General features: G+C 53.1%; 1 protein-coding gene across 1 annotated transcript in view; it reads right to left on the minus strand.

Annotated features, from left to right (window-relative positions):
• Positions 1-12,291, minus strand: part of HPCAL1 (hippocalcin like 1) — a 112,170-nt gene that overhangs the window by 6,205 nt on the left and 93,674 nt on the right. Inside the window, exon 3 of the mRNA XM_029232661.1 lies at positions 45-440. Within this exon, the coding sequence (XP_029088494.1) occupies positions 45-422 (378 nt within the window). The 5' untranslated portion in view covers positions 423-440. The remainder of the gene's footprint in view (positions 1-44; positions 441-12,291) is intronic.

A 12,291-nucleotide genomic window follows, 5' to 3' on the forward strand; every position in this document is an offset into this window, starting at 1 on the left:
CCCCGCGGGCGCGCTCCGCCAGCCCCTCCCTCTTCGGGGCGCACCTGCACGATCTCCAGCATCTCGCTGCGGCTGATGTAGCCGTTGCCGTCCAGGTCGTACATGCTGAAGGCCCACTTGAGCTTCTGCTCCAGCTTGCCCCGCGAGGTCACGCTCAGCGCGATGATGAACTCCCGGAAGTCGATGGTGCCGTCGCCGTTGGTGTCGAAGGTGCGGAAGACGTGCTCTGCGAACTTGGAAGCGTCGCCGTAGGGGAAGAAGTTGGCGTAGATCTTCTTGAACTCGTCCACGGTCAGGTGGCCGGTGGGGCAGTCCTTGAGGAAGCCCTTGTACCACTCCTGCAGCTCGTGGTCCGTGAACTCCGTGTTCTCCCGCAGGTCCTGCAGCACCTCGGGCCGCAGCTTGCTGTTCTGCTTGCCCATGGCGGCCGGCGGCGACACCTGCAAGACAGGGGCCCGGGCTGGCGCCATCAGGGCGGGAGCGGGCGCCCCACAGCCTACAGCCACCGAGCGGCGCGGAGAAACGTCCCCCGCGTGTCCCGCACCAAGGGCTGGAGAGGCCCGCCTCCGGCCCTCCCCGCGATGCAGTGCCCCAGCCCTCCCAGGACCCCTGCGGGGAGGCGGGCCCTCGGTCTGTGTACCACCAGGAAGGCCAGGACGCGCCGGTGGAGTCAGGACAGGCCACCTCGCGCTGCAAGGCACATCCTGACTTCCAGAATGTGGGAAGGTGGAAAAAACTTGAAATCAAGTGCCCAGCAGGGGCTGTACAAGATTGGAGGATGAAACCCTTACTCTCACCACCCTCGTCAGCTTCAGGCAGAACTGTCACGCTGACTGCACCCCACACCCTGTGTTCTGAGCACTTCTTTCCTTGTTCGGGCACGCTGTTCTGATTTTATCCTTAGGACAGGCGTCCAGAAGCTTTTAAGGAGTCCCTCTTGTTTGTTTTTGCCTCTGAGAAGCCCTCTGGTTGGGAGTGGGGGGCAGGGGGATCTAGAATTAGCACCAAGAGTACATGAATGTCTCTAAGGTTCGTAGTAAAGTCTCAGGCACCTGCGGGCGTGCAGAAGCGTGCTCCCCAACGAGGTTTTCCATAAGACCCATCCGTTAAGACTGACCCTGGGGTGATACTCTTACTAGACATTAATACAGCTTTCACCTCGCCACCTCACTTTATTTTCTGATTTTTCACAGTAACACAGTACATGGCTTACTCATTTTTGAAGCATATAGAATAGAAAATAAAAACAAAAGGTTTTCCACCCTCGTCCCAGAGGTAACCACCTTGAACTGCTTCTTAACATTTATGAATGCTAAACGTTAAGTACCGAATCCCCATTACTAAATATAATTAGTGTAGTTCACATATTTTCCCTGGCACCTCCTTTTACTTCTTTGTCTCCTCCCAGGTTTTATTAGTTTCATACATATATGTCATTGTTTTTACTTGTTATCTTTATGACTTGAAATTATATGAAATTTAAATTGATATACATTTAAATTATAGAAAAGTTCCTTTTCTAACCCCCAGGTAGGGGGATTTGGGAATATCTTTCAAAATTACAAACACGTTCCCTTCGACGCAGCAACCCCACTTCTAGGAACAAATCTAAAGATGCTCCCACCCATGCAAATAGCCTGTGTACACGGCCAACTCCTGCACGTTGTCTGTAATAATAAACAACCCAGGCGTCTGTATTACTAACTGATGTGAAATAATCATCAAGATCTGTTTTTAAGTGAAAAGAAAAGGTGTAGAACAGCACATAGAGTTTGCTACTGTTTGTGGAAGAAAAAAAAAAAAAGAAAATATATGTGCATGCTTGTATGTTTGGAATGACTTCTTGGGAAATGATAACACTGGCTACAGAAAGAGAGACGGCTGATAGACAAGGGTCAAACGGAGACTTTTTTTTTTAGTTTAGTTTAGTTTTCATTGAAGTATAGTTGATTTTTTTTTAATGTTCTTTGGATCATTTATTCTTTTACAACAAACATATTTTCTTTGAATAAATATCCCTCTACCATTGCTTTCAGTTTTTATTATTATATATATTTTTTATACAAACGTAGACTTTTTAGTGTAAATCTTTCTATAATTTCAAATGTTGAACTCTGTGTATTTTTTTAATTCAAAAAAATAAACACACAAGAATCCTCTATTTCTTGCTTGAGCAACTTGACCCGGACCTCTCTCTCTCTGTACGATCAAGCTACTGATTCCCTTCTTCCCTAACCTCTCCACCTTCCTATCACATCAGCTCCTGTCATGCGTGGGAACCACTATTTGTACATCGTCAAGGTTTACAATCTCTACTTTCTGCTTTACCTATAGGTTGATCCTAATAAGTGGAAACCAGCAAATCTCTACGTAACTTGGTTGTCAGTTTCCAATGGCCCCCAGCAGCCCCACTCCCCCGCCCCAGGGCCCCCAGACTTGACTTAAGACACCCCGCAGACCGCACACTTCCACCTCCGCATTTCCTGCACTAAAAAGGCTAATCTTCAGTCCTTTACTCAGTTCAGCTCCTCTCAAGGCTTTGTGTTTTCCACACTCCTCTTAATTGTGAAAGTCTCCTAGCCAGTGTCTGGAGGGTGTGGAGAGGAGTGGTTTGTCTTAGGTGCCTCTCCTTCAACTTCCCATCTCATGCTTCAAAGGCAGCATCCACGAGCAGAAGGGGCTGCAATGTGGAGGGTTTCACCACATCTGCCCCTCCTCGCTCCTCACTCCTTCAGCTGAGACCTGAGGCCCTTTTTCCAGCAGCGTGTGCCCACGTGTCCGTAGGGGTGGGCAGAGCGGGCCAGCTGCTGTCGTGGACTGAACTGTCCCCCCCCAAATTCACACGCTGAAGTCCTAACCCTGGGACCTCAGAATGTGGCTGTATTTGGCGACAGGGCCCTTAAAGAGGTAATTAAGATAAATGAGGTCATATGGGTGAGGCCTAATCCAATCTGACTGGTACCCTTGAAAGAGAAGCTTGGGACACAGACATACAGAGGGAAGACCATGTGCGGACACGGGGAGAAGGTGGCCGTCTTCAGGCCAAGGAGAGAGGCCTCGGAAGGAGCCAAACCAGCCGACACCTCGATCTTGGACTTGCTGTCTCCAGAAGCGAGAGGGAATAAATTTCTGTTTTTGAAGCTGTCCAGTCTGTGGTGCTTTGATGCAGCAGCTCTGGGGCCCTAAGACAGCTGCCCCGAGAACTGACCTGGTACCGTGTGGCATCAGCATCCGTGAGGCAGCGCCCCGTGCCAGGCACCATGAGCTTCCCAAAGCTTTAACTCCTGATCTGCCAGCATCGGGGACAATCAGAAGGTCCACGGACTGTGGGACACTTTTGTTTTTATCAGACACCTTGCCTGTATTAGTCCCACTTCACCAGGGAGGAAACAGACCCGGAGGCTCTGGAGGCAAAGCCAGCCCTCGGACCAGGTCGTCTGGCCCCCTCCCACATCTTGCGGGGGGCAGCCAGGGGAGGCTGGTCCAGGGAAGGGCACCCTGGTCATGAACGTGGCCTTCCCGGCCGCCTTCAATAGTTAATGGTACAGCCTTTTCCCGATTAGCATTCCTGCACTTTTCATCGTGGAAACAACCCACCTTCTGTGAAGCTCTGGGCTCTGAGAGCTCAGGGTTGGTCCTTCTACATCTTCTTTTTTTTTTTTTTTTTTTTTTTTTTTTGCTGCGCCGCATGGCTTGCAGGATTTTACTTCCCTGAGCAGGGACCGAGCCCAGGCCTGGGTAGTGAAGTGCTGAGTCCTAACCACTGGACCACCAGGGAATTCGCATGGTCGGTCCTTTTAGAATCCGTTCACCTCAGTGAAGACCAAACCACCACTCAGAACAATGGTATCAACTGGCCTCAGAATGCGTCTGTGATTTGTGTTGTTTCTGATTCCACGGAAATGCCGACTCCTAACACCTCCTCCACCCAATGTAACGAATGTTTATGGGAAGGAAGGGACCATACCAGGGAGCATGACAAATACGGTTAACACAACCACTGGAAGGTGACAGCCGAGGGCTCCGAGGTCCGCCCGGGAGGCTTCAGCTTTCCCAGCCCTTCTCGTGTGTCCCCGCAGGCACGCGCGTGGGGCTGCAGAATCCCAGTGGCGCCCTGGGCCCGGCGCACAACAGACATCTGTGTTGGTTGAGTGGGCCTTCCCGCTGCAGTGCTGGTACTGGTTGTGTACACACACATACAGACACCTGCTAACTCTGAGGCAGGGTGGTTTCTGGCAAAGCTGACCTTCCAGCAGAGCCTGGGTGTGCTCCCCTTTGGGGGATGCAATGCAAGGGGTCCTTCCTGAGAGTTCTGGGGGCTCACGGGATGGGGAGAGGGGAGAAGGTAGGACTCTGGCACAGACATATCAGGCCTGGGTCCTGCCTTTGAGAGCTCATCAAGGCCAGAGCATGTAGGATGCAGGCGAGTCACTCACACTGGTCCATTTTAGCATCAAAGCTCCCCACTGCAGCCACAATCCCCCAAGCTGTGCCAGGCACTGTGCAGACCGTTTCACAAATGGTGAAACTGGGGCCCGGGAGTGTCAAGTAACTTTCCCAGGGTCCCACAGCTGCTGGAGCTGGGATGTGACCAGGAGTCCATTTAAGCTTGACCGCAGAGCTCTACGATCAACCCTGAACCCTGCGAGATGGGCAGGGCCGGCCTGGCATTCCCAGCTGTACAGAGAGGAAAAGCAAGGCTGGGAGAAATTGAGGGATGGGTCCAGGAAGCAAAAAAGATAAGTTTTACTTTGGGGGAAAACTGTCAAGAAATCGTGGGTGGAAAAACATGTTTTCCTGCCACTGTCTTGAAGGTTGAGTTAGTCAAATCTGGGGCTGTCAAAATCAGGGCTGATGGGAGACCACATGTTTGAGGATGATGTTGCAGGAATCCATCATTGATTTTCCAGTGTCCTTTAGGGAGACCCCACGGCTTTCAAGTAGGGTACCCACCTCTGCTTTGATTTCTTCACCACACACAGTCAGCTGAATTAAAGGGCTGACTTATAGCATTACCGTTTTAAAAGTCGGTAACATTAATTTTGCTACAGAAAGTTCAAGACAACTCCAAGGATGTCGAAGCCATCCTGGGGCACCAGGGAAGAATCCAGAGTTGGGGACAGGGCTTATGTTTGTAGAAATTCCCTAAAAGCCCAAGCTGAATTTGGAGGAAGAGAGTTCTGGAGAGTACTGGTTGCACAACAGTGCGAATGTACTTAACACAGCTGAACTGTACACTTACAAATGGCTAAGATGGTCAATTTTATGTTATGTATATTTTACCACAAATTTTAAAACCGGGGGGGGGGGTTGGCAAGCGGTATAAGGACCACAGTGTTCTTTGGGCCCCTCTGCGGTCTGATGGTCTAGGACCCCTGGGCCTGGAGGTCCCAGGTCGAAGAATCCTGTGTCCCTATTGAGATGCAGAAGCCTCTCATCACAAGGGCTGACCGCCCCCCCCCCACCCGAGAAAGGCAATGGAGTCAGGGAAGGCGGTACCGCATCCCCTGAGAGAATCCGGAAACTGGCTGTCTACCAATCCTGTGTGGCTCATCACACCCTGCACCTGAGTAATTGTGCAAATGCTTGTGGTGCACATGTGCCCACTAGCCACTGCTCTGCCCCCAAAAACCTCAGCCCAGGAGTGCAGGCCACCCCTGCCCTCGGCGCGTCCTCTGGGTCTGGCTCCAGGCTGGGTGCACAGGCTGTGCGCACTACACTCCAGTCCACTGGGTCCTCTGAATGCCTGGGGACGAAGGTCCTGGCTCTCACTGCAGGCTGCTTATGGCATACGGATGGGCCATAATAAGTGACCCGAAGGAGGGGGAAGGTCCAAGCTCCGAGGAGGAATCCTTCATTCCCACGTGGAGCGGAGGCAGTCTGCCTAGGAAGGTGGCACGCGGAATCCAAACTGAATGACAAGGACTTTAAGAGCCACTGGAGGCTCGACTCCCACTGGCCACCTCTAGGGTGCACACGGCAGGTTCCAGGCCCTGCAGGCGGGGGTCACGCTTGACCGGACTGGGAGCAAGGGCATCCCCGTCATCTCCGACTTAGAGACAAAGAACTGAGGCTTCTGCGAGGCACGAGATTGTCTGTGACAGGCGGGGCTTCCAGCTGGCGACCACCTCCTCTGTCTCCTCGCCATTAAACTTCTCACCAGACAGTTTCACAAGACGACCTTCCCACTGTGAAGTGGGGCCCGTGAATGTCACATAAAGCCCCCCCCCCGGCACTCCCCATCACCTCCTGAATCAGCCTGCGTGTGCTTTCCAAAGGCTCGGGTGAAATATTTCTAAAGAACCTCATTTCAGCACTCTGTCCCAGAGGCTCTTGGCCTGAAGCAGGCAGCCTCAAGGGAACATGGTGGATGGAGGAACGCTGCACCCCAGTGACCCCTCTGTTACTAATTAAGCCAATGAACCAAACTTACTGACGACCAGCTGGCTGGAAAGATGGCTCACAAAATGCAAGCCTTTCTGCAACGACAAAGCCACCACTCCCACTTCCCGGCAGAAATGGCCCCCTGGCCCTGTCATCAGGCAAACACCCCAGCTTTCATTTACCGGAAAATCTTACTTTCATCTACAGTGAAAGATGGGGTGAAGAACGGATGTGCCAGGGGAGGACGACTGATTCAGGGTCAGAGCCATCTCTTACTGGGCTTAAAAAGCTTCACGACCAAGCAGGGGTTGGATCAGACAAACAACACCCTTCTGAGGGCATCGAAGACGACGTATTAATTCACAGTAATGGAAAAATGGGGGAGGGAGTTAATGTAGCGCTAACAGCCATCTCTGTGGTCCTCAGTTACTCTGTTACTGTTCTTAATGTGTTAAATTGTAAAGAAAAAAAAAGTAAACATGTAACTGGGGAGCCCTATGAAAATATTTAACCCGAAGTCTGTATTGCCTGCAAATTAAAGCCTTTTTAATGGCGTCGTTCCTATCAGCTGCCCGCCTCCTGGAACCGAGGGCGCTCATGTCCCATTAATCACAGCTCAACACCTGCTGCCGGCGTGGGTAGGCATTTCATCCCATTGCTCTAAAACGCTTTCATCACCTCAGATCTCCAAAGCTTGCTGGGCCAACCAGACTTAGAAACACTTGGGGGGAAGATGATGGGAGAGGTGGGAGGAACCAACTCCTCATAAAAGGCTGAAGGCTGGAGGGGCGGCTGGAGTGAATTTGCACTTCAAGGGACTGGAGGGCTCATTTGAGACAGTGCTTGTTCTGTCCGGCAGAACAGGACACGGGGGGCGGGGTGGGGTACGGGGGGCGGGAGGGGCAGGAGAAAAACTGGCGGTTTGCATTGTTTCTCATGCAGCAGCAGCCCTGGGTCTTTCTCCTGATGACTCATGGACAAACGCTCCTCCTGTGGCTGAGCCCGGGTCCTAGAGGGAAAGGAGGCTCACTGCGTTTGTGTCCTTCTTTCCTCCCAGCATGCAGGTGGGAAGCAAGCCGCCTGCTGCCTGGGCTTCTAGTGCAGCTGCTCTGAGGAGGGGCCAGTCCTGTCCCGAGAGGTCTGCGACAACTGCCAGGACCCGGTGCAGGGGTGGCTCCGGCTGCAGTGCGGTTGGGTGGACGCTAGAGGGCGCAGTCGGGCAGGCTCCACAGGACTTGAGCTGGAGACCCCGCCTCCCAGCTTTCTGACCCCGCCCCTGCCACGCCCCCTCCACCTCGCTGGTGCCTCAGTTTTTCCATCTATAAGCTGTATTTGTCCAATATAGTAACCACAGTGGCTACTGAGCACTTAAAATGTGGCCGATCTGGGGCTTCCCTGGTGGCACAGTGGTTGAGGGTCCGCCTGCCGATGCAGGGGACACGGGTTCGTGTCCCAGTCCGGGAAGATCCCACATGCCGCAGAGCGGCTGGGCCCGTGAGCCATGGCCGCTGAGCCTGCGCGTCCGGAGCCTGTGCTCCGCAACGGAACAGGCCCGCGTACCGCAAAAAAAAAAAAATGTGGCTGATCTGAATTCATATAAGTGCCCTAGGCGTAAAATTCTCACTGGATTTTGAAGACTTAATACAGGGAAAAAATATCTCATTAATAATTTTTCGGGACTTCCCTGGTGGCGCAGTGGTTAAGAATCCGCCTGCCAAGGCAGGGGACATGGGTTTGAGCCCTGGTCCGGGAAGATCCCACATGCCACAGAGCAACTAAGCCCATGCGCCACAACTACTGAGCCTGCTCTCTAGAGCCCACAAGCCACAACTACTGAGCAAGCCCGCAGGCCTAGAGCCCGTGCTGCACAACAAGAGAAGCCACGGCAATGAGAAGACCACACACCACAACAAAGAGTAGCCCCTGCTCGCCGCAACTAGAGAAAGCCCGCACGCAGCAACAAAGACCCAACGCAGCCAAAAATCAATTAATTAATTAATTAAAAATAATTTTTCTATCCTGATTACATGTGAAATGATAAATGATAACATTTGAGATACAGTAGATTAATCATTTTGGTAACATTAATCTCATCTGTTTCTTTTTACCTTTTTAAGGTGGTTACCAGAAAAGTTAAAATTACATATGTAGGTGACTTGCGTTGTCTATCTAGTGGTTGCTCAGCACTGGGTAGATCCTTGGGGCGCGGTCTAGGGGGCTACCAAGTTCCTTAGCGTCCTGTTTACAGACCCACTGCTAACTGCGACCCAGCTGGGAGAGGTGGCCTGTGTTTATTTCACTCCTTGGTGCCCTTGAGTGAAAGATAAGGGTGTTTGCGTTTCATAATTACATGTGAGTCCCACAAGTTTCTATTTTCAGCAGCTTCAAGAACTTTGCCGGAGGCCAGCTGCAATGAAGACCCAGGTCTGGTCCTGGCTAAGGTGTAAGGCCAGGGGGAGGGGCTGCAGAAAGGGGGTGTCCCTCCTCCTCTTCTGAGGGAGAACACAAAAGCCCCAGGTGAGATCTAGGGCAAGAGGGGGTTAGTAACACCTCTGGAGCCGGTGGCTACTGGGTGTACCTGGATCCAAATTCAGCCCATGTACCTCGGGGAGCCACATGCTGGTTGGGCTCCAGGCAATGACCATAGCTGAGAAAATCCAACTGAAAGTCCTCCTGACTTCTGTATCCACCCCAGCAGTTTAAAACCCCACGACTCCCCAAAGCTTTAAAAATATATAAAAGGATGGAAGAAGGGAGGGAGGGAGGAGAGGAAAAGAGAGAGGAATGGAGAAGGAAGGAAAGAGGCAGGCTGGCCAAGCAAGGCAGAGAAATCTCCTCCTTATCTTGAGCCATCCTCTTCTTCCACTTTCCTGAGGTTGACATGCCCTAAATGAGGCAGGGGAAAAGGAAGAGGTGGAGAAAAGGAAAGGAAAGTCCCCGAAAGGAGAGGATGTTCTTTCCCTTGCAGAAACCACTAACACAACAGGAATAGGAACTGTGGGTAGCTTTCCCTGAACACTTTGTGCCTGAAATCACCAGGTCAACCATGTGGCTGCTCCTCTCAGCCACCCAGCAAACTCCTACTCATCCACCAAAGCCCAGGTCAAATGTCGCCTACTCACGGATGCATTTCCTAACCCCTCTACAGTTGCTCTTCCTTTTGCATTCCAATACCATTTTTAAGCCTATTTCTATTATGACCTCAACTTTTAGTACATCGTTTACTAATGTTTTTCGCTCATTAGACTGTGAGATCCTTTAGGAAAGAGGATACCTCACTCATGCTAGTAGGAGGACCTGCTAGCCTGTTCTACCTCCAAGGCCTTTGCATTTGCAGTTCCCTCCACCTGTCTGCCCTCCCCCTCAGTAACTGCAAAGTGCACTCCCTCAATGTTCACGTCTTTGCTCGAGTCTTCTTGGCGGCACCTCCTCCAAAGAGCCCATCTCAAGCAGCGGGTGCTGCTAACCCGCCCTCACCCTGCCCCCTTTCCGTGGCCGTTCCTATACTGATACATGGTTGACTCCCTGCTTTTGCTCACCATTACATCCCCACACTGCCCAGAGCAGGGCCTGGCACACAACTAGGCTCAGTAAAAGTATCTGAATAACGGTTGCGTGTCCAAGGGCTTAGCGCAGTGTCCGAATGAACGAACAGATGAACAAGCGAACGGGTTTCTTCTAGGACCCTCTTGTTCTAACAGTTTGGGACTCTTCCAGTAACAGGGAAATGGGAAGCAACATCAGGGATTAGGATGACAAAGTGCTCTCTTGCTCAGGTTCGAAGCTCCGGGAAGGGACATTCTGTAATTCAGACTTGGTGTTCTGGAAAGTTCCATTTATCGGCACAGGACCAGCTGCAGCAGAGTAGAGGTCCGTTCACCAAACTGGTGCTATCTCCTCCCTCCTGCGGTGAACACACCCCCCAGCTATGTGGTCCTCCGCCACGGGGACTCACTCTGCCCTCCAGCTGGGATCTCTCAATTGAGCGGTGCAGCCTCACCCTAGAGCCAAGGTCACTGCTACTGGAATCTTCAGGGGACGAGCGCTCTGAACTGCTTCCCCAGTGGAGGAAGGCAGGTTAGTGGGTCAGACGTAAAGGAGCCTCTGGGGGGAGAACAAGACAGGGAAAGGAAGGGGAAATGCCCGAGAGGATGAGCCTCTCTCGACGGACTCTGATGATGCAACAGGAAAAGGACTCGAGGTAGGACCAAAACCAACGCCACGTGATTTTTCTTAGTGCTGAAATTGCCATGCATGTCCAGCCATAGGTGAGTCCCATGTTTCTACAGAGGGTGCTGGATGCCAGGCCAGGAGCGGGGCCAGCAGCACCTGGCGAGAGGTGGGCCTGAGCGAGCCAGGTGGGCATCCAGGTGTGCAGTCCTGGCCCCAGAGCCTGGGTCTTCCTCTGCCCCACCTGGCACCTTAGTGCCTTGCTTTGAAGGCAAATTTGACGCTCATGGTGGCACAGCCCCAAATGCCAGGCTGGAGTGGGGAGGGAAATTTGTTCCCTTTTGCCCACAAATATTCCCGAGGCCCACTCTGTGCTGGGCATGGAAACACCTGGATGAACAAGACGCAGAGACCCTTCCCAGGTGCCCCCAGCACAGCCACGATATGGGTAACGTGCAGAACGAGGCTGACTTACGAGGGTCCAGGAGGGCCGGAGCCGAGCTGGCCTGTGCCCCGTGAGACGGCTGGGAGGTCTGACAGCGCAGGTCTGAGCCAGGCTTAAGGGCTCAAGAGTCCTCCAGGTGGGTGGACAAAGGCGTGTGCCAGGGCAAGGAGGCCCAGAGAGAACCCAGCCAGGGCCACAGAGGCTGGGACGTGAGCACTGAGCATGACTGCAGAAGGACGCCAAAAACGCAACGCCAATTGCAGAGGAGATGGTCAAGGGGAGCAACAGGAGGGGCTGACGCCCCCCAACCCTCCCCAGAAAGAGCCCATGCCCCACGAAAACGCTCAGAATGAATCTAGTCCAGGACTCAGGACTCTATCACTGTTCTATGGAACGATAAAAGCTCCGAGGTCGAAACTAACGAACATATGAGTGACACAGCATCACCTCAGGGACGCAGAGCCGGCCGCAGGCTGACTGCTCTTTTGAAGGAAACCTAAGAGGCCACGTCAGGCTGGACTCCGTGGGCTGAAGACAGGAACCCGTGTGAGATTTCAGAAGCCACTCCCTCCACTCCCAGCCCCACCATAGATCTACTCCCCCTTCGGTCAGCCCTGGGGGGCACAGAGCTGGCAGAGGGGCCACCACCTCAGCTGGCTTATTGCGCATGGAGGTTTGGGACACCGGCCCCTGCACATCTTGGAGTAAATTCCTCCTGGCTGCTTGGGCCCGGCTGGCTGCGGAGTGATTCACGCAGACCAAGCCCGCGTGGGAAAGACCCGCAGGCAGGCGGCAGAGTGAGCCTGCAATTCCACTGTGATGCTCCCGGCCGGGATGTGAGCCGCTGTCTTTCCCCAAGGCAACGTCCTCCCAGCAGGAGAGGAACGGAGAAGGAGAGGCCCAGCCGGTGGGCCAGCACCCAGCACGCAGTGGCTGGACAGGCAGCTCTCGGGAGGCATGGGGCGGGGTCTACTCGCCGGGCTTCAGTCAGGCAGGCAGTCCCCCGTCTCAAGGCTCCAGACTAAGCCTCTGATGCTCCTCTGTAAAGGGGACCGAATGCCAGCCTCGGGGGCTGCAGTCGGGATGGGGACTGTGTACAGAAGGGACCCCCACTGGACGGTAAATGGCCTGAGTCTCCTCCCAGGACCCAATTCTCCAGCCTTTTGGTCTTGGCTGTCTCTGGGCTTCTCTGGGCCTCAGTTTCCTTGGCAGTAAATGGGAATAAGGGTCCCAACCCGTTGGTTTCACAGTGCAGTTGTGAGGATAAAGGGAAATGAAGGCTGTGAAAGGGC

Source organism: Monodon monoceros, unplaced genomic scaffold, assembly GCF_005190385.1.
Source record: "Monodon monoceros isolate NGI ecotype Baffin Bay Population unplaced genomic scaffold, NGI_Narwhal_1 Super_Scaffold_19, whole genome shotgun sequence".
Classification (NCBI taxonomy): domain Eukaryota; kingdom Metazoa; phylum Chordata; class Mammalia; order Artiodactyla; family Monodontidae; genus Monodon; species Monodon monoceros.